Consider the following 21701-nt stretch of genomic DNA (forward strand, 5'->3'; position numbering starts at 1 on the left):
TAGTTGGGTGTTACTTTTTTTTAATTGGGAATCTCTGCTTTTAAATGTTTACTCTACTTATATGTAATGTAATTATTGGTCTGGTTGTGTTTAGGTCTGCTTTTTTCTTTTTCTTTCTCTTTTTTTTTCAATTTATTTTTTTCTACTAGGGATAGCATGTGCGTGCTCGTGTGCACACGTGTGTGCAGTAGGGGCAGAGAGAGAGGGGGAAAGAGAAAATTTAAGCAGGCTCTTTGATCAGTGTGGAGCCTGATGCGGGGCTTGATCTCATGACCCTGAGATTATGACCTGAACCCAAATCAAGAGTCCACACTTAATTGACTGAACCACCCAGGTACCCTTGGGTCTGCTTTTTTCTATTTGTCCCTTTTTTTCTTTCTTTTTTTTTTTTTTTCTTGTTGCTTTTTTCCTGACTTTCTTTGGGGTTAATAATATTTTTTTTGTATCGCATTTTAATTCCCCTATTGGCTTTCTAGCTATGCTGCTTTCTTACATGTTTTTGAGATTACTCCTAAGGACTATAATTTGTCTTTAATTTATCATACTCTGTTTAAAGTTAGTGTTGTACTTTGCATAAACTATAGAATCCTTGTAGCAGTACAGCTACATTTACTCTATGTTGTCTGTTTTATCAGAGGATATTATTTACTGTACCATCACTCAGGGTATATGCTGTAGGATTTTTTTCATTCGTGGTAATAGTTTTTTTTATTGATTATTTTTGTGTTTTTCTTTTGTATAACCTGTGGTAGGTGTTTGCAGGATGACTGGGTAAGATCTAAGCGTGCAGTCTGTAACTGTGGTAACCAATCCTTGTGGCCTCCATAATGATGCTTTCCAGAGCTTTATTGGTCCAGTCAAGAATTGATGAAGAAATCTTGAATTCAGAAAGGACGATTCAGGCCAGAATGATTCCACAGATATTGGCAGGAGGCAGCAGTAATGGGAAATAGAAATGAAGCTTTGTCACCATTGCCTATGCCAGAGTGGAACACCTCCTTTTGTAGACAATTGTCAACCACGATAGAGTGGTGACAGAAGTTGAAGGAAAATAGATTTTGTTGCCCTCTGAGAATATATTTCTCAAATACGGTAGTTCAATAATCTGCATTTGAGTTGGTAGGAATATTTATTAAAATGGGTGCTCCTGGGCCTCACTCCGAGCCTACATAATCAGTATTTGAATGTGTGACCTGGGAGTGTGCATTCAGAGATAAGTGCTCCAGGCTTGTCTTAAACACAGCAGTGTTCGATGGTTGCCCCTCTAGGCTTTGTAAGGACTAGAGTCAGTGTTATTAATGTTTATCTTTAAGATTGACAAGTGTGAGGCTGATGAAACAGTTTGGTCATAGTCATAGAATTCTAGAGCCTGCATAAAGGCACTTTTGAGGCCATGCTAGCTCAACAGACGTGTGTGAGAAAGGAGAAAACAGAGGCCAAGTGAGAGCGTCTGAGCAGTTTTTACAACTTTCTGATTCAAAATAAATAAGGTACTTTGCTGTGAGTTGTAGATCAGCACAACCTGTATAAAACTTTCCTGCACTATGTAAGCAATTATTTCCATGTTAGGTGTTATTTTTAATCCATTTGGAAAATCTCTGCCTTTTAATTGGGTTGTTGAGACTGTTTGTGTTCAGCGTGATAATTGACATGGTTGGGTTTAAATCTCTCATCTTGCTATTTCTCATCTGTTTGTCCTATCTCTTCTTTTATCCTCGTTTTCTGCCTTTTGGATTGAGTGTTTTTTATGATTCCATTTTATGGCGTTTATTGGCTTACTAGCTATATAACTTTTGGTGGGGTTGTTTTTGATGTTTAATGGTTGCTGTAGAGTTTATAATTAGTATACATCTTTAATTTACTACTGTCTGACTTCAAATAATACATATCTCTTCATATACAGTGTAAGAATGTTAGCAAGGTGGACTTTGCCTCTTTCCTGCCTTTGTGCTATTATAGTCATACATTTTACTTCTATATGTGTTAGAAATCCCACAGTACTTTTTAAAAACTGGTTAGCATACAGTGTCAAATTAGTTTCAGGTGTACAATATAATGATTCAGCAATTCTGTACATTACTCAGTGCTCACCACAAGTACACTTCTTAATCCCCATCACCCATTTCACACATCCCACCCATCCCCCCACCCCCACCCCCACCCCCCTCTGGTAACTATTGTTTGTTCTCTATAGTTAAGAGTCCCCACAGTATGTTTTTTATCTTTTTATTTTGCAACACATATTTTTACTTTAAACAGTTATCTTTCAAAGAGATTTTTAAATTTTTTTTTTCAAAGTTTTTATTTATTTTTGGGACAGAGAGAGACAGAGCATGAACGGGGGAGGGGCAGAGAGAGAGGGAGACACAGAACCGGAAACAGGCTCCAGGCTCCGAGCCATCAGCCCAGAGCCTGACGCGGGGCTCGAACTCACGGACCGCAAGATCGTGACCTGGCTGAAGTCGGACGCTTAACCGACTGCGCCACCCAGGCGCCCCTCAAAGAGATTTTTAAATATGAAAAGTCTTTTGTATTTACCCACCTATTTACCATTTCTGGCGCTCTTTAGTCCTTTGTGTAGGTCTGGATTTCCAATTGGTACAATTTTCTTTTGCTTGAAGGACTTACTTTAATATTTCTTATAGTGCAGGTTTGCCGGTGATGATGTCTGTCAGCTTTTGTGTGTCTGAAAAGGTCTATTGTACCTTTGTATTTGAAAGATACGAATTTCAAAGATATTTTACAGATGCTTATTTACTGGGTATAGAGTTTTAGTTAGACTTTTTTTCTTCTTCCTCTTTTAGCACTTTAAAGATTACCGTCTCCTGGCTTTTATTGTGATGAGAAGTCTGCTGTAATTCTTATCTTTGTTTATAAGGGGAATTTTTCTCTGACTGCATTACAGAATTAAGAGTATCCGTGTTTGACATTTTATTTATTTACAAGTTGTTAGTGTTCTGATTGAACATGTGAGTTCTCAGTTATCACCCCATGCTGTTTCTGAAGCCTCTGACCGCTATGTTTCTAGAGACAACTAGACCTATCTGTAGGAAAAGGAGAGGAAGCATCCTTCAGTTATTCATGGCTTCCGAGTTGATGTAAGAGTCACTTATGACCCTTTATACCACTCCAGAAACATTAAAGGCAGTTTTATTTAAGCTCTTCAGACAGGCAAGGGATACTTTTTAGTTTCAAAGTGTTATAAGGAGTATTTCTGATGTCTCTGATAGTTGGTGTGGATGACTACAGCTCAGAGTCTGATGTGATTATTATACCTTCAGCCCTGGACTTTGTCTCACAAGATGAAATGTTGACGCCACTGGGGAGACTGGACAAGTATGCTGCAAGTGAGAACGTATTTAACAGGTACATGCATATTCTTTTCATTATGGAAGTGGAAGGAGGGTTTTACTACATTAATTTCAGTAAGGAAAATACATACAGTTTTTTAGTTTAAAGTTGTATTGTTAACGTGCAGTCTCAGTCACCACGTTTTATTAATAATCACAGCCACGGCCTTTTTTATAATTGTTTACTCTTTAATCCTAGTAACCGTGTGGCACTCTTTCTTTGCTTTTTGGCCAAAACAAAAAATACCATTACTTTTTTGCTATTAGGCATAATTTTGATGATTGTGTAAAGCGATTACTGAGGGGAGTATATTCTTCTTTGAGCAGGTGATGTTGTATACCTACTGTGTGCCAGGTGATGTTCAAGGGGATTGGGACACACTTCCTAATGCATTGTTTCTCCAATGGTGGTCCCCAGATCACCTGTATCAGACTTTTCTGATAAGTCTTTGCTTAAATTTTTGAGTATAGATGTGTAAAACTCATTTAGTAAAAATGTGTGAAGGTCATCTGTATAATGAAGAGTGTGTGTATTTTCCCATTGTTTGATAATTGAAGATCATGCTTGAAATTTTATAGAATTTTCAGTGACCTTAGAAATTTGTTACATCAGTTAAAGATGAAAAATATTTTGGTAACTATTCTCTCTCATCTTGGTAAAATAAAATCCATAGTGGCATTTGTCACTTAGGAAATCAGTGACTTAATTTATGTTATAAAATGTATAAAAAATTTTCTTTATAACTGTATAGATTCTACACTTTGAAATTCTAAAATTCCACTAAATGCTATATTATTTTCTTTTTCTGTTAGACAAATGGTGGCCCGGAGTTTGCTGGACACGTTGAGGGAAGTCTGTGATGATGAAAGAGATTGCATTGCTGTTTTGGAAAGAATTAGCAGATTAGCTGACGATTCAGGTATATTTTTAATGCAGAGAAAGGTTTCTTTTACCAAATTTGAGTTTTTAAAAACTATTGAAAAAACTTAGTGTGATATGAGACTTCTTTAAAAGATTTCCTAAGTAAATTCCCAAATGTGTCAGTAACAAGAAAATCCTGTTCCTAAGATTCATACATTTTATAGTTGGTCTCTGTTTAGTTTAATTTTGGAAATTTCTCATCAGAAAAATCTAAAAATACTGTTTTGCATCATGTATGTTAATCGTAGGATTACTAAAAACGTAAAAATAATTTTGAATAAGTTTTAAAAAGGGACAGAGTGGGCTGTAAACTTTTTGAGGCAAATATAAAATGCTTCCTTTTTGTATGCTTTCTCACTTGCAAAAAAAGGTCAGTCACACATGGTAAAGCTAAAGGTTTTTGTCTCCAAAGCAAAGCTAGAACGGTCTGCTTAAGAAAGAGGTAAACCTGATTTGAGGCTTGGAATATGGTTATATTAAGTTTCTGTGAAATATGTATAACATGCAATTTACCATTTTAACATAATCTTAAGTCATAAGCGTGTTTTCATTTTAGAAAGATTCAAAAGTAAATAATTTTTTTTCTTTAGCCTATTATCTCTTTATTAAAATGTGTTATTTTTCACTTTCTAACAAACTTTTTGTCATGTCAGCAGTCTCATTTTTTAATTTTTAGATGAGCCTGTCTTTTGGTGAGCAATTTGTTTTGTGGGAATATGTTTTACTATTTACATAAGCATTAAGTAATTTTTATTTTCCTATAGGGTAGAAAAAATATTTGTAAGTTAATCTTTTTCATTACGATGTTCTTTGTATGTACTTGCTTATGTGTATGCTTGTGCCAGAATGGTTTTAGGAGAGTCTCATCAATTATAATTTTTCCTTATAATTTTAACTGGTCAGAAATATAACGATTTGACTTAAAATTTTGGCTCATCCCATTGTGGTTTTTTCCTTCTTAGTAGAAATAGATATTCCTTATGGAGGAATTTTTATTTTCTTTTACCTGTTTACCACCTATAGTGCTGGTTTTTATTAATATATATGTATATACAGTTGACCCTTCAACAGCATGGGTTTGAACTGTGTACAGGTCCAGTTTTACAGATTTTTTTCAGTGAGTACGGTACTATAAGTTTATTTTCCTTATGATTTTCTTAATATTTTCTTTTCTCTAGCTAACTTTATTGTAAGAATACAGTATTCAATACATATAATATAGAAATTATGTGTTAATCAACTGTTTGTTATTGGTAAGGCTTCCAGTCAATAAGAGGCAATTAGTAGTCAGGTTTTTGGGGAGTCAAAAGATGCATGTGGATCTTCTGCACAAAGGACGTCAGTCCCTCAGCCCCCTAGTTGTTCAAGGGTAAACTTTATGTAAAAAAAAAAATTTTTTTTTTTTTGATGTTTAGGGACACAGTGCAAGCAGGGGAGGGGCAGAGAGACACATACAGAATCCGAAGCAGGCTCCAGGCTATGAGCTGTCAGCACGGAGCCCGACGCGGGGTTCAAAACTCACAAACTATGAGATCATGACCTGAACTGAAGTCAGATGCTTAACCGACTAAGCCACCCAGGTGCTAGATTTTAAAAATATATTCTTGGGGCGCCTGGGTAGCTCAGTCGGTTAAGTGTCTGGCTCTTGGTTTCAGCTCAGGTTATGATCTCACAGTTTGTGAGTTTGAGCCCCACATCGGGCTCTGAGCTGACAGCATGGAGCCTGCTTGGGATTCTTTCTCTCCCTGTCTCTCTGCCCCTTCCCAACTTGCTCACTCTCAAAATCAATAAATAAACGATATATATATTCTCAAGTTGTTAAGTTCATGGTAAATATCTCTATTGACATTTATATATTTTATTCAGTAAACATAATACAGTGTGCAGTCCTATGCCAGAATCTAGGATAAATGCTAGAGCAGTTACTAAGGTGAATAAGAATTTCTGTCATCAAATTAACAGTTTGATGAATGCAGCTAACTCCTAAACAATAAATTATAATGGAGAGGATTAGCACTGGCTTCAGAATGTTAGTGACGTTGAGTTGGATTTAGTAGAATGATGAAGTACGAAGAAGGGAAGGAGCATACTCAGGAGAAGAGAAGACAAGACCGGTTTAGAGGTTTAAGGAGTTCAAGATAGTGGCCCATTTGCCCAACAGGTAGGTTACTGAGTCTACAGTTTAAAGTAATGAGGCTGTTCAGTAAGGTAGTTGGGGTCTGGATTGTAAGGATTTATACTGTATGCCGTACTAGAGAGTTTGTGTTTTTGTGATTTAGAACGATAATGTACCAGTGTGGACTGACTTGGTGAAAAACATGGGCAACAGGAACACTTGTTGGGAGGGACTCTGTTACTTTAATATTGAATGAAACTTACTACAAAAAGTCACGGACTATAAATTTTCAGCCCCATGAAGTAAAGCAAAATGAAGCCATGTAATTGGTACTCAGCTCAAGAAATAGAACTAGCGTCCCAGAAACCATTTCAGGGCACCCCCTCATTTCTGTCCTGTTCTTGTTCCCCAAGGAAATCAATATCTTGACCACTAAGTATATAGGTTGGTTTGCCTCTCTGAACTTTATATGGAATCATACTAAATATGTTCTTTTGTGTCTAGCTGCTTCATACTTCTGAAGCTTGTCATGTTGTTGGGGTGTAACTGTATTTATGGATTTTTTAAATTGAACCAGAAAAGAGTTGGATGAAAGATGTACCAATGAGGGTAAAAAAAAATTAGTAAGTTAGTAGTAAGTCTAACCAAGCATTTGCTATATAAAATCATAAAACTCTATACTTTAGAGGGAAAAAAAAGTCAAGATCAAAGTTGATAAGGATAAGGCAGACAGAAGATTTAAAGGTTCTAAGCCCCTTGTTTGCTTAGGAGAATGGAATATATGCATTAATTTTACAACTGTATATTTTTCAGTAGTCCTTAACTTGGATGTCATGATCAGCCCAGCCCACCAAGTTAGAGACTTTAGGCTCAACTCCCTTCTCCTTCACTCCCTTCAACCATCGCAGTAGCTCTGAAATCCCTCCCCAGCCCTTCAGTTTCTCCCAGACAGCTCACAGTGGGTTCATTTCTCAGCTCCGTTTTGGTCCGTTGCCTAAGAAGGCTTTGAAGAAAGAAAACGTACTGATTTCATTCTCAACTAAAACTGTAACTTGTGTCCTTCATGTACTTCAAAAATACATGTAACTATTAGGTCAGTTAGCAAATTCAGGGTTAATGAGGAAAAGGAGAGGCCTAGGTCTTTTTTTTTTTTTTAACTAATTTTTTATTTTTCAAAGCAGAAGCACTATTTTTGTTCAATTATGGTCTAACTTCAAATGGCACAGCCCTGTAATAGAAATTCCACATATTGGTTTGTTGATAAGATTCTTAGCTTTGTAAAATGCTAGTACATTTTCTGCTGATACTTTCATTAATTTCTATTTGTTGAAGTCAGAAATTTCCTCTGGCCCCATGCATGCATATTTACCTTAAGGTAACTTAAATAATATAATCATTAATAGGTGCCAAAGTTCTAACAGGGTCTAATATGGTGAATTGTATTGATAATCCATCATGTCTATGTATGTCTTAGTCATTTGCATTTCTTCTATGAATTACTTGTCTGTATCCTTATTTTCTTTCTTGTATTCATTTGAACGGTGGATTCTTGGTTTATAGTTATTAATACTTTGTTATGTGTGTATTTTCTCCCAGGCTGGTTTGCCTTTTAACTGAGTATGGGACCTGTTGTCTGTATTGAAGGCTTTATAAAATGGAATTAGTTGGTCTCTTGGTTGGTTTGGGGGTTTTCTTTGCCTTTGAAGGGCTTTCTTCCTCAAGATGAAACATTTTTTTAAAATGTTGTCTTTTAGTGCTTTTGATCTTTAAAAAAAAATAATAATAAAGTTTGGAACTTTAATTCACTTAGAGTTTAAGCTGTGTAGTATAGGAATCACCCTTTTTTCCTCACATAACTAGCTGATTCTCTGCCATTACTCTTAGACACTTCCCTTTTGAAACCAGAGATTTGAAATGCTGTATTTGTCACACTTAAATGTGCTCTATTTACTTGGGTCTCTTTAGGTTTTTGGTTTGTTTGGTTTTTTTTTTTTTTTCCTCTAACTGTATTGGTCTTCTTTAATGGTCACTTACCATTTTAGTCATAATTTTACCTATAAATTCTCCAGGCAGTGATTAAATTTATTAGGAATCAGTCCTTATGGCTTGTCCTAAGAGGCTCTTAAATAGTTGAGTTTATAGATAATCTATATTTTGTTGATGTGAATATTGGATACTTAACCCCTAGCATATGTGGCACAATGTAGGTGATGGATGAATTCAGTCATGATAGGAAATGATTGCATACTCAGTGTGTTGTATGAAAATAGAAGTGTGGGATGGGAGTCGGGTATTCTTTCACTCGTGCGTTGACCTGCCTAGGATTGTGAAAAGGATCCCAGAGTCAGAGAACATTTTGTAAGCCCTTTGAATGCTGAGGATGGAAGTCCAGAGCTTTCCTAGTCTTAAGCCCATGCATAGATTTTGTTACTGTGGGAGAATGTGTTTGCTCATATTTCTATTATTTCAATAGAGCCAACTGTGAGAGCAGAGCTGATGGAACAGGTGCCTCACATTGCATTGTTTTGTCAAGAAAACCGGCCTTCAATCCCATATGCTTTTTCCAAATACTTACTACCTATTGTGGTTAGATATCTCGCAGATCAGAATAATCAGGTAAGAGTGCCATTTATGTGTTCTTAATGGAAATTTGTGTAGTATGACGTATGTAGAATGGCCTACCCTAGGGGGTCTCGTTTGAATTTTTTTTCCTCCTCCACTCATCATTCCATTTTTTGAGATGACCGTTTGTCTTAGACAAGATACATTGAGAGTGTTGCAAATCTAGGGCGTCTCCTTAATGCATTAGAGACAGTGTCATTTGCTGCATTCTCCCGTGGTACCCTCATGGGTGTCCCTCAGAAAGTTTGCTGATTTGTGAGTCACCATTTGTCATATCACAGTCTGCAGGGGTTCTGTGTTTGCAACAGTTGGAGAACATAGCCGTCAGTTTTTATTTGCAACGTTTTGCCACTTACGGATCCCTTTGAAATGAAAAGTTTTCCGTTTTGTGAAAATCAAGTGATAGAGTTTTGTTGTGTCTGTACTTTGTTAACACTGCTGATTTTTTTTTCGTAGGTAAGAAAAACAAGTCAGGCAGCTTTGCTGGCTCTGCTGGAGCAGGAGTTAATTGAGCGATTTGATGTGGAGACCAAAGTGTGCCCTGTCCTCATAGAGCTCACTGCCCCAGATAGCAACGATGATGTGAAAACAGAAGCTGTGGCTGTAAGTAGAAGGCATTTTTTTCTGTTTAGGTAAAAATAAGTTACTATATTGACAAATAATAATGGCTCAAATATTACACTGCATTCTGTGCTATGGAGTTTATACATATTAAGTATCAAAGTAACCACAGATCATTAGAAAGGGCTAGAAAGGGACATAGGCATACAAAAAAGTTCCGTGTTCTTCGGGCCCCATATTATGCTTTGTACCTGTGAATTAGAGGGCTCTATCACTGAGCTCTGAGGAAGCAGATATGCAGCAAGAGAGTAAGAAGTAACTATAAATTCATTGTTATGGAAAAATAAGATGGGAGAAATAATCAGTGTAGTTAAAACAAAAACACAGCCCTGTATTGGGTGAAGAAACATTTGTGAAACTCTAGTTGCTGCCATTGAACACTTTCTGAGCACTGCGTAAACACAGAAGAAAAAAAAAATCTTACCTCCTGCCCTTGACAGTCTGGTCTTTCAGAAAAGAATAGTCAGGTGAGTAGTTTTATGATATATGTGATACAAATTGTGCTTATAAGAAAAATGCACAGATTAAATCATTATGTGCATAACAAAGTCAGGTATAATAAGTCCATCTAAAAATTCAAATCTCTTTGGGTAGTGAGAGTTTACTATTTAAATCTAAAATAATATAATTGCACTTTTGTTGATATAAAAAAAATTATACCAAAATTGTATTGTGTTTCTGGATCATTAGAAGAATGAATTAGGTCATCTCTCTAGTCCCTTTTCCTTTGGAAATTTCTTGATTCCATTATTTTAGACACACTGTATAAGTGAATAATAAATTTAGGCACTTTTCAGTAATACCATTTTTATTGAAATGAAATTCCCATAATAAAAAACTGCCTTTTGTTTTTTATTTTTTTATTATTTTTTATTTTTTTAATGTGTTTTTGAGAGAGAGAGAGAGAGAGAGAGTGCAAGCGGGGGAGGGGCGGGGGGGGGTAGGTGGGGGAGACATGGAATCCGAAGCAGGCCGCAGGCTCCAAGCTGTCAGTGCAGAGCCCGACATGGGGCTCAAACTCATGAACCGTGAGATCATGACCTGAGCCGAAGTCAAACACTTAACTGACTGAGCCACCCAGGCGCCCCCAAAAACCGCTTTTTAAAGCACACAGTTAAGTTAGCATTTAGTACATCCACAGTGTTGTACAACCAGCACCTCTGTCAAATCCCAAACATAGGTTTTATTTTGTTTTGTTTTGCTTAATTTCACAAGTTCCTCAGTAAAGGAAATCAGTTTTTGGGGAACTCAGCAGAGTTTAACTTGCTCTTTTATTTTTATTGGATTTAACAATAATGAAACATGGTAACTCTAGTAAAAAGACTGTATTTAGCAGTAGTATGAAACCCAGAATTCTTTTACCGGTCGGTTTATTTAGTCATGTTTTGCATTCCCTGGTCCTAATAATTGTTCTCTGTCTTGGGAATAATTCTTTCTGATGAATTTAATTATGCTACATCAGTGATACAGTATAACTTTGCATCTTTAGAATTTGAAAATGCTTAGAAATAGTAGGGAGTCAAAAAACTGGTTTTGGGATTTGGGAGATTTCAGATGTTATCTCCAGTTCTGAGGATGCTGGGATTTTGATGGGGATAGTGTTAATCTGTAGATCAATTTAGGGATAGTTGCCCACCTAAAAATCCGTGAGCATGTAAGTCTCTCCGTTTATTTAGGTCTTTTATGTATCTCATTAGTGTTCTGTAGTTTTGGGTAAACAGAACATATGTATTTTGTTGAACTGTGTTTCTTAACATTGTTGTCAGTGATATTGCTGTTAAATGTTTTCAGTTCATTGCTAATTTATAGAAATACATTTGATTTTTATGTTCTGACATAAGTGCTGTAAACTTCCTAAGTACACTTATTTGTCTGGTGGCCTCTTTGTAGATTCCTTGGGGTTTTCTAGCTAGACACTCCTGCCGTGTGTGAATGGAGTTTTCTTTCTTTGCAATCTCTATTCCATTTACTTCTAATCCTATTTGTATGGCTAGGAGTAGATGTAACAGATAAATAATAATAGGCCATCAGATTTCTTTCTGTACTAACTGGGAGAGTGGGGAAGGGGGATTTATTTAAATAACATTGGCAGGTTTTCAAACATAGTTCATTCTCACTTTGCCTGGTACTGCGTTAACTGAAACTGTGCGTTGGAACCGTGTCCTTGTCTTCCTTGGAACCAAGGCAGTTCTCTTATGCACAAGTTTCTGTTAAAACGGTACTTTGCAAGGTAATGACTGCCTCCAAATAAGTCTTAGCAGCACAAATATACTAAATCCACATTCTTCTTATGGATAATCTTTCCCGTTGAACAGTTACCACTCATTTTATTACTGGGAAAATGTAGAGGATTCTGCTTTTAAATTATCAGGCAAAATGATTAATAAGATTGAAACTATAGATGAAAATGAAATTTTTCAGATTCTCTCTGGGTTTACTGTGCGTTTAGTAATTATTGATTGATTTTATTGGTAGTAGTATCTATTTTTCTGTCTTCAACTTGGATAAATAAGATGAATGTTTTTTGTGATGTTTGCGGTGTGATGCCATATCCTATTTTATATTTCCTGAAGTATATGCTTTTAACAAGTTAGCAAACTTAACTGGAAAAGTCTTAACTTGAAGATATTTTCAGTGTGCTTTTGTTCTTATCCATTTTAGATAATGTGCAAAATGGCTCCCATGGTTGGGAAGGACATTACAGAGCGTCTTATCCTCCCTAGGTTTTGTGAGATGTGCTGTGATTGCAGAATGTTTCATGTTCGAAAGGTATTTTTTAGGCATTTTGTTTGTTTAAGAACATGTGGTTTTAGTGGTTACTGTATTGATATGTGAAACGTAGAAGATTATTTTTAAAGCAGTGTATTTGTAATATTTTGAAATGTCAGTGATGCTTTTGTTGGCAGGTCTGTGCTGCCAATTTTGGAGATATTTGCAGCGTGGTTGGCCAGCAAGCTACTGAGGAGATGTTGGTAAGTATTGCAGAAATAAAGGGGTAAATAAAGGAGCAAGCAATACGGTACAGAGTGACACGTGAATTTGCAGTGCATACATTCACCCCACATTTTATGAACACAATTCCGTGAACGTAAACCAGAAAGATAATATGACCTTGAGAGTTTAAATTTCTGTAATCTGGGCCCTTGAATTGCGTTTAGATGATGGTTTGTTAAAACTGAATGTACGTGATGCGTAAGAACCAATGATTTGTTTTTACCTCTCCCATTTTCTGTTAAACAAATCAGTTCTTTCTTTATTCAAACAAGTCCGTAATTTAACTGCAACTCTCAAGTATTTCAGTGACAAATTAAACCTACAGCTTGTTATTTTTAAATGGTGAGTACATGGGATATACATGCTTAAAGTAGAAGTTAACATACTTGAAGAGCTTCTGAAGCCATCTGTTAGGCAAAACAGTTTAGGTACAAGCTTTTGAATAACATTTAACCTTTATTTGTTGGGTTTGCTCTTCCATAGTCAACATTGTTGTGAATTAGGTGTGATTTATTTAAAATTACTGAGTGTTAATGCTACATGGTTTTTCTAAATTGTTATAGGAAAATCTAATATTTTAAAAACAGAAAATGAAATAAAAGTAACCACTGAAACCTGGTTTGTCTGCCTAACAAAACCCTATCCTTGCATAGCTGCCCAGGTTTTTCCAGCTTTGTTCTGACAATGTGTGGGGAGTCCGGAAGGCTTGTGCTGAATGCTTCATGGCGGTTTCCTGCGCAACATGTCAAGAGATCCGGCGGACTAAATTGTCAGCACTGTTTATTAATTTGATCAGTGATCCTTCACGTTGGGTAGGGCTTTGTCTAATTATCATTTTTGGAAAATAATACATTTTCCATAAAACATGGTTTTGATTTCACAATTTAAGAAACAGTTTATTCAGAGTATGTTAATACTTTTAGGAATAGGCAATAAGTAAACTACTGTATTACTTTTGTTTATTAAACTGGGCAGAACTTCGGTACAGATGTAAATCATGTTCATTCTATTGATATGTTGTGGTATATTGATTTTCAGATGTTAACTGACTTTTAGTAAGTCTTACCTGGTCATAGTGTAATAATTCTTGCTGTGTTGCTGGATTCAGTTTGCTACTATTTTGTTAGGGGTTTTCATAGTTTTGTAAAAGATAATGGTCTGTAGCTTCCTTGTGATGGCTTTTTGTTTGTTTTCTTTTGTTTGTTTTGTTAATACAGTAATGCCTCATAGAACAAGTTTAGGAAGTACTCCCTCCTCTTCTATGTTTTGGGAGAGTTTTTGAAGAATTGGTGTTCTCTTTTAAATGTTGAGTAGAAATAAGTGATGCGATCTCAGTTTTCACTTTTCTTTGTGTGCGTTTTTTTTGTTTTGATTTTGGGGTTTTTTTTTTTTTACTACTCGCTTGTTACAAGGCTATTAAGTTTATTTTCACTTGTTAAAGAGTTACTCAGATGATTTCTTCTTGGGTCAGAGTTGATAGTTTGTCTAGGAATTCGTCTGTTTCACGTAAGTGCTCTAATTTGCTGGTATATGATCCATAGTATTTACTTCATAATCTTTGTATTTCTCTAACATTAGTAGTAATATCCCTTCTTTTTGGCTCTAGTAATTTGAGTCCTGTCTCTTTGTTTCTGCTAAAGGTTTTTCTGTTTTCTTCAGCCTTTTACAACTTTGGCTTCACTGATTTTCTCTAAATTTCTGTCCTCTATTTCATTAACTTCCACTCTAATCTTTATTATACCCTCTCTTCTGCTTGCTTTTGCTCTTCTTTTTCCAGTGTCTTGAGGTAGAAGATTAAGTTATCAATTTGAGACCATTCTTTTTTCTTTGAATTACCATCCAGGGTAACTGGCTTTCAACCTGAAGAGCTTCCTTTCATATTTACCATAATGTAAATATGGTAGCAATAAATTCTCAATTTCTGTTCATTCGGGAATATCTTTATTTTGCCTTCGTTTTTGAAAGATAGCTTTGTTGGGTATAGGATTCTTGGCTAACGGGGTTTTTCTTTGAGCACGTTGAATATGTTGTCCCCACTGCCTTCTGGTCTGTCTCTCCTGTTTTTGCCAGGAAATTAGTGTTTATTGGGGTTCCCTTGTAAATGATATGTCACTTTCCTTTTGCTGCTTTCAAGATTTTCTTCTTGCTTTTGACTCCTGGCATTTTTACTACGATGTATTTATAGATCTCCATTGGTTCATCCTACTTTGTTGAGCTTCTTTGATGTGTATGTTACTGATTTTTAATAAATTTGGGATGTTTTAAGCCATCATTTCTCCAAATACTGTCTTTTCCGACTCTTCTGGTATTCCTATTGTACATATGTTGGTACACTTTATGTCCCACATTTTCTGAGATTCTGTTCATTTTTCCTCATTTTCTTCTTTCTGTTCTTCATCTTGCCTAATCTATAATGATGCACCTTGTGTTCACTGATTCTTTTTTTCTACCAGTTCAGATCTATTTAAGTTTATGTGGTGTTTTTATTTCAGTTGTTGTACTTTTCAACTCTAGAATTTCCATCTGATTCTCTTCATGAACCTGCATTTGATAGGACACTGTCCTCATACCTTGCTTTACTTCCTTAATCCTGCTTTCATTCTGTTCTGTCAATAATTTATAATGGTCACTTTGAAGTTTTTTTCTAAGTCCAACATCTTACTGTTCCCACACATAATTTCTGTTCCCTAACTTTTCCCCCAGTGTATGGATCATACTTTTTTGTTCCTTTTCATGCCTTTTATTTATTTTTGAAACTGGTCATTTTAGGTAACACAGCAAATTTGGGGACTGGTACCCCTCTCTGGGGCTTGTTATGATGACCTACTTATTTGCTTAGTGACTGGCAGGAATGCTTTAGTGGACTCTTATTCCCCCTCCAGGAGGCACAGCCCTGGGCATGCCCACAGCCACCCTGGGATGACCGCATTTTGGTGGGAGTGGGAGTGGTGGCTGCCTCCGGGTGGGCAGCCAGAGGTACTCTTGGCTCCTCTATCCTGGAGGAGGGGCCTCATAAGCTGGGGCAGGGGCCGTATTCTGAGTATTCTCATGGCCCAGTGTTCTGAGCCAGATCCAAGGTAGAGCTTCCATTCTACCCATAGGCGTTGTTCAGAAGAAGGGAGCCCCTGCACCCACTGTACTTGTCCAGGACCTGGCCTCAGCATCAGGTAGCTGGCGCAGGAGGAGAAACCTCAAAATCCCTCTGGCTAGAAGCTAGAAGAGAGGGGGCCCAGTGTTGCTGGCTGCCACAGTTTGGAGTAGTGGTTTACCTCCCTGGTTCAAATACCACAGACTCTCAGGTTTTTTTTTTGTTTTTGTTTTTGTTTTTGTTTTTTACTGAATATTTACAGATTTTTTTGAGTAGATATTCCTTCTTTTGTTGTTTGCCTGCCCCTAGGACTATGTCCTGGGGTGTTAAATTGTGGGTTTTTGGAGGTCTTTTTCTTCCCCCCCATTTCAACCATTTCACTGGTCAGTGGCTCTCCTATGTTGTCACACCTGAAATAGATCTCAGGACCTTTCCGTATTCAAATAGACTCTACATAAAGGGAAAGACTGTTAAGCCTTAGTACTATTTTAATGTTTTTTAAAAAATGTCTTACATTTTTTATGTAAAGATTATGTAGCTTATTTGAAGTTTTCATTTTGAAACTTTATCATTGTTTGCACATGCAGTATTTCCTGGTAATTTGGGAATATGTTTATATTAAAATGAAGGATTCCTTAAATCTGTCATTTGAGGTATATGTAAATCCTAGGCCTATTTGGGAGAAGCTCAGAGTTTTAACAGTATCCAGAATAGACTACACTCATGCAAAAATAATCTTAAAAGTTACCTTTTGTGTTTTTATGGAAGTAACATTTACCATATAAAGGGGAAAAAATCTGTAAGTTCACACATACGCTGCTTTTTGCTATCTTAAATGGTTTTTTTCTTTTTTCTTTTTTTTTAATGTTTTATTTATTTTTGAGAGGGAGACAGATTGCAGGCTGGGGAGGGCAGAGAGAGAGGGAGACACAGAGTCCGAAGCAGGCTCCAGGCTCTGAGCTGTCAGCACAGAGCCCGATGCCGGGCTCAAACTCACAAACCGTGAGATCATGACCTGAGCTGAAGTCTGATGTCTTCATCTTTAACTGACTGAGCCACCCAGGTGCCCCACATAATCCTCATTTTAAACCATGGAAAAAGTATTGGTATTGATACGCCTCAGGGGCAGGATCTTAGAGAAATTGGTTTGTGGTTTTTCTCCCCTCAGAGTGACCTCTGTCAGACTGTGTCCATCCTTCCGCTTCCTCTCATGAATCCTCTCTTCCCCCAATTTTTTTTTTGTGATCTTGATTGCAAAAATAATACAGAAATACAATACAAGATAAATAAAATTCTATAACCTTTTTTCAGTTTTCCTACTTGAGACATTCATGGATAACAGTAGTATGTGTACCCAGATTTTTGTGAAATAGTATTCTATTTCTGATTAAGTCTGTAGTTTTGGCACATCTGTCTTGTTTCCTTTTAGTAAGCAAATTACAGTCTTTCCTACCAGAAAACATGAAATGGATTATCATATTTTTTTACTTTATTGCCCTGTATTTTCTGTTTGGCAATCTTGGTTTCCTTGAGAACACTGTAGGACCTCCTTTAGTCCCACGCAAATGCTCTGTGGGCTCTCATATTCATATTCTAACGATTGGAATATTCAAGCCAGATTTTAAAGTTGAAAGTAAAAAAACAGAATAGTTTATAAAAATCTTAAATCCTAGCTGAAGAACGATTTATAGTTCTGAATCTGGGAGAGTTTTTTAGTAATACCTTACTCCTGTCTTAACCATACTTCAGTATATGGCCAGTAGATTGTTAATAATCCCTTATTTTTACCTCCTCTTTTTCCTCCTAGGTTCGCCAAGCAGCTTTTCAGTCTTTGGGACCTTTCATATCTACTTTTGCTAATCCGTCTAGCTCAGGCCAGTATTTTAAAGAAGAAAGCAAAAGCTCAGAAGATACATCAGTAGAAGACAAAAATAGGTATGATTTCTTTAAACTTTACTTTCCAGCTTTATTGCCTGTGAACAGATTTTCATTTCCTCTGTTTCATAATAAATGTTCTTTTTGGAGCCTTTGCTACTTGTCTCGATTGTAAAAATGGATAAATATTTTTAAAGAGCTGTATTGTAAATACATTTGTTAAATGCCTCTGGTTATTTGTGTCTTAAATGAGAAGATGAAGATTCATGTAGCAGTGAGCTTGACCCTGGCCATGGAGAGAAGTGTAAATGAGAGGTAGATATGATAGCTTTTTAATCAGTACGTTTATTTAACAGGTTAGTAACCTAGTAAGCCATCTGTTGACATTTAGAATAGACGGAGTAATGATGGTACAACCTAAAGAGTAGTTTTTTAAGGGATAGAACCTAATTTGGGAATATGTTTTAGTATATAGTCCATTTCTTACTATTATTTTTCCTTTCAGTCAGTTAATTTAATTGTGGATCTTGAACTCTGCAGAATGATGATTATCTCTCATGGAGGGGGAAAGCATTGTAATGATTAGCACCAAATTAATGTGCTTATTAACTAGAATATCAACTGTAAATGTAATAGGGCAGCTAAGTTCTAAGATACAAAGGACAACTCTGATTTTTTATTTTTAAACCTTTTTTACATGAAGACATTCTGAGTTTTAGTTTTTAAAATTTATTATATACTTAGGGGAAAAAATTCAAGCCTAACTTGGTGTATGGGAAATATGCACTTTACAGGTGTGCACTTGAAATAATTTAGAACCTGGTTTTGAAACAGTCCCTACTATAATGCTTAAGTTGCCATAGTGTCTTGTCCCTCCCTTGTCATGATGCTAATGGACATTTTCTTCTGTAGGTCTTGATACTGTGATATTTGCTTTCTTGGTGTTTTGATTTGGCAGTTCTTCCTTTCTTCTCTGCTGCCTTGTTTTACCTTTTTGCCCGTTCTCCTACTGTCCTGCTGAATAGCCAAACAAACCTGAGGTACTGTTTTTTGTAAAGGAAGAAAATCACTCTAAACCTGTCTTCCTAGCAAGCAAATTCTGTCAGTTCTTTTGAAAAACAGCTGCTGCAAGGAGTTTGACAAAAATGATGATGGGGGGGGGATGTTATCTGTTTTTCATTTTTAAAGTCAGTGTTCACTGCCTTGTTCACTACCTAATTGTACAAAGACTATTACATAACTTTTATTTATTTTTAAATCTGGAGAGAGTTTAGTAAGTGAAAATATGAATTTACAGAGAATTGTATAGGTCAGGGGTCAGTAATCTTTTTCCCAAGGCTAAATAAATATTTTCAATGTCTGCCACAACCACTCAGCTCTGCCCTTGCAGCATGAAAGCAGCCATAGACAGTGCATAAATAGATGGGCGTGGCTGTGTTCCAATAAAACTTTACTGACCAAAATAGTTGGTGTGGCTGTCATGGCCAGTAGTTGTACTGACTGTTGGTGTAGAACATTATTGGAAGAGCTGTGTGAAGGTAGCTATCTTTTACCTGCAAACCTTAATTAATTCCTCTTCCATTGTAACGAAGCATGTCTTAATGTCAAGTCAGTACTATTTGTAGCATTGGGTTTTCACTATATTGTTAGACTTGATTGAATCATGTTAACGGTATAGGGGAGGGAAGAGAATTTGCGGCTAAGGAGGGAGTTGTACTATAAAAGCTTTTGTGTAGTTTTACTGCCTGACTTCAAAAAAAGTAGTCCCCTGTATTACTCATGTCAGAACCATTAGTTTGTTTACCCTCTCTTAATTCTGTACTGGCTTTGGTTTTAAGCTGTCGTAAAACTTGTTTTGTTATTTAGGATTGATTGGTTGATTATGCAGAAATTAATTGAGCACCTACTATGAACCAGCTCCTGTAGATAGAAATCAGAAACTTAGTTCCTGTTCTCAAGGTCCTCTCAGTTTTCCTGGAATTCAGGTCTTACAGAGTAAGCAAGTTTTTGACAGCCTGTTTCCACTACTATTTATTTATTATATAGTTTAATCTGATTCTGGAAACATTCAATATCACTTAATACTTTGAAGCATTAATGGATTTTAAACCTCTGACGTTATATACCAGATTTATCTTTCACTCATCCTAGATCAGGCTATTAATGCTTTGAAGGTATTAATAAAGGCTGCTTCCAGAAGCAGAGTTAAACGTTTAAATTTGCTTTTTTAAATTATGTAAAATAAGCATTCTCTTCTTAGTCAAATCAAGTGTTATATTATTCTCTGAATACACTATGTCCTTTTGATTCTCCCTGCTTTCTGTTCGAGAGCTGTTCTGTTCCACCCATATCTCATGTAACAAAGTGAATGTCAGCATGCTTGCTGTCTCTGGACTCACTACCTCCACGAATCTTTTCCTGAGTTTTTGGGAAATTCAGAGCTTTTGCATCTTGGCTGACACTAGCACTGGAATGAGAGTTCTAATTTCTGATCCATAGCTTTTCAGTTGTGCATTTGCAGATATCACCTAGTAGACTACAAGCCCATCTGCTCTGGCAATCTAGTTTTTTTATTTTCATGTAAAAGAACACTTTCACTGAGCCTAGCACATGGTTGGCACATAATAAACCCTGAATGAATTGTAGGGAAATAATTTCTTTAAAAAATGTATTTTAATGCTTATTGGTTTTTCAACGAGAGAGAGTGTGAGTCGGGGAGGGGCAGAGAGAGGGACAGAGGATCCAAAGTGGGCTCTGTGCTGACAACAGAGAGCCCCGCAGGCCGTGAGATCATGACCTGAGCCGAAGTCAGGCGCTTAACCAACTGAGCCACCCAGGCGCTCTGGAAATAATTTAATCTCAGAAGCTTTACGTAGCTATGCCACTTATGCCAGTTTTTGTCACTTTAGCCTAATGCCAACTGTGTGAAAGTGAGATTGCTGTTGGTACAAATTTATTTCACTAATGCGAAAACTCCATTTATTTATTTCACAGTACTAGAAAGAGGTTTATGTTCTTTTCTTTCATGTCAGGATATAGAACTTCTTTAACCAGATGTCCCACAGGTCATTTTCTCCTTGAAATATAACGTACTTATTTTTGTAGACCTGGAGTCTCTAATAGGAAACTTAAGTAGACGCTAAAGGAAAATTAAGATTCTGTTACAGAAATTTCTGGCTTACCCTCTCGTGCTCTTATTACCTACATCTCTTAGGAGATAGGATAATTATCTCATTTTGCAGAATCAGAGGTCTCCCCAGGTTTCAAAACAATGTTTGCTTGTATGATAGCATTTGGAAATCTGACAACTAAGAACATCAGAATTTTGGTATTTAGCAGCTTGATCTTGCATTGACTGTTAACCTAGCTCTAGGAAAATTCAGTGTTTAGATAATTTATATTTTTGACAATTTGAAGCAACTGTTATCCATACATGTAGTCATTCTTCCCAGCATTTAATAGTAGGAAGAATTTTTTTGTCTCTTTAAAACCATCCTAGGAGTTGTTTGTTTTGTTTTTTAATGTTTACTTATTTTTGGGAGTGCAAGCAGATGAGGGGCAGAGAGAGGGGGACAGAGGATCCAGAATGGGCTCTGTGCTGACAGGCTGACAGCAGCGAGCCTGATGTGGGGCTCAAACTCACGGACCGCGAGATCGTGACCTGAGCCGAAGTCGGGTGCTCAACCGACTGAGCCACCTCGGTACCCCCTTACTAGGAGTTTTAAATACAGACTAGTATGGTAACATCAGGCAAATAGAATGACTTGGCCATTCTTCTTCTTCATTTTGGCTAAGAATATTAAAATTTAATCTTTTTTATGTTTTTATTTTATTTTTAAGAAAGAGAAAGAATGTGAGTGGGGGCTGGGGGCAGAGAGAGAGGGAGACACAGAATCCAAATGCTGACAGCTCAGAGCCTGACACGGGGCTCGAACTCACGGACTGTGAGATCATGACCTGAGCTGAAGTCGGAAGCTCAACCGACTGAGCCACCCAGGCCCCCCTAAAATTTAATCTTAATGCCACGGTAAGAGTAGTAATCAAGGAACTTCAGGCCCGTGGAATAGTTTTACATACTGAATGACTTTTTTTTTTTTTTTTCAACGTTTATTT

General features: G+C 36.6%; 1 protein-coding gene across 5 annotated transcripts in view; it reads left to right on the top strand.

The window, feature by feature from the left end:
* The window catches only part of PPP4R1 (protein phosphatase 4 regulatory subunit 1), a 63461-nt gene that overhangs the window by 16254 nt on the left and 25506 nt on the right, over positions 1-21701 (top strand). For 3 of the 5 annotated variants that reach the window (XM_047090334.1, XM_047090336.1, XM_047090335.1), the window contains 8 exons: positions 3282-3366; positions 4164-4270; positions 8862-9004; positions 9467-9613; positions 12293-12400; positions 12538-12603; positions 13279-13437; positions 17521-17648. In XM_047090334.1, the coding sequence (XP_046946290.1) occupies positions 3282-3366; positions 4164-4270; positions 8862-9004; positions 9467-9613; positions 12293-12400; positions 12538-12603; positions 13279-13437; positions 17521-17648 (943 nt within the window). Of the gene's footprint in view, positions 1-3230; positions 3367-4163; positions 4271-8861; positions 9005-9466; positions 9614-12292; positions 12401-12537; positions 12604-13278; positions 13438-17520; positions 17649-21701 lie in introns of all 5 variants that reach the window. The other 2 variants (XM_047090332.1, XM_047090337.1) reach the window with 1 other exon arrangement.

Source organism: Lynx rufus, unplaced genomic scaffold (genome assembly GCF_022079265.1).
Source record: "Lynx rufus isolate CCGP_SWC_20201006 ecotype Redwood Valley unplaced genomic scaffold, mLynRuf1.p SCAF_29, whole genome shotgun sequence".
Taxonomy (NCBI): domain Eukaryota; kingdom Metazoa; phylum Chordata; class Mammalia; order Carnivora; family Felidae; genus Lynx; species Lynx rufus.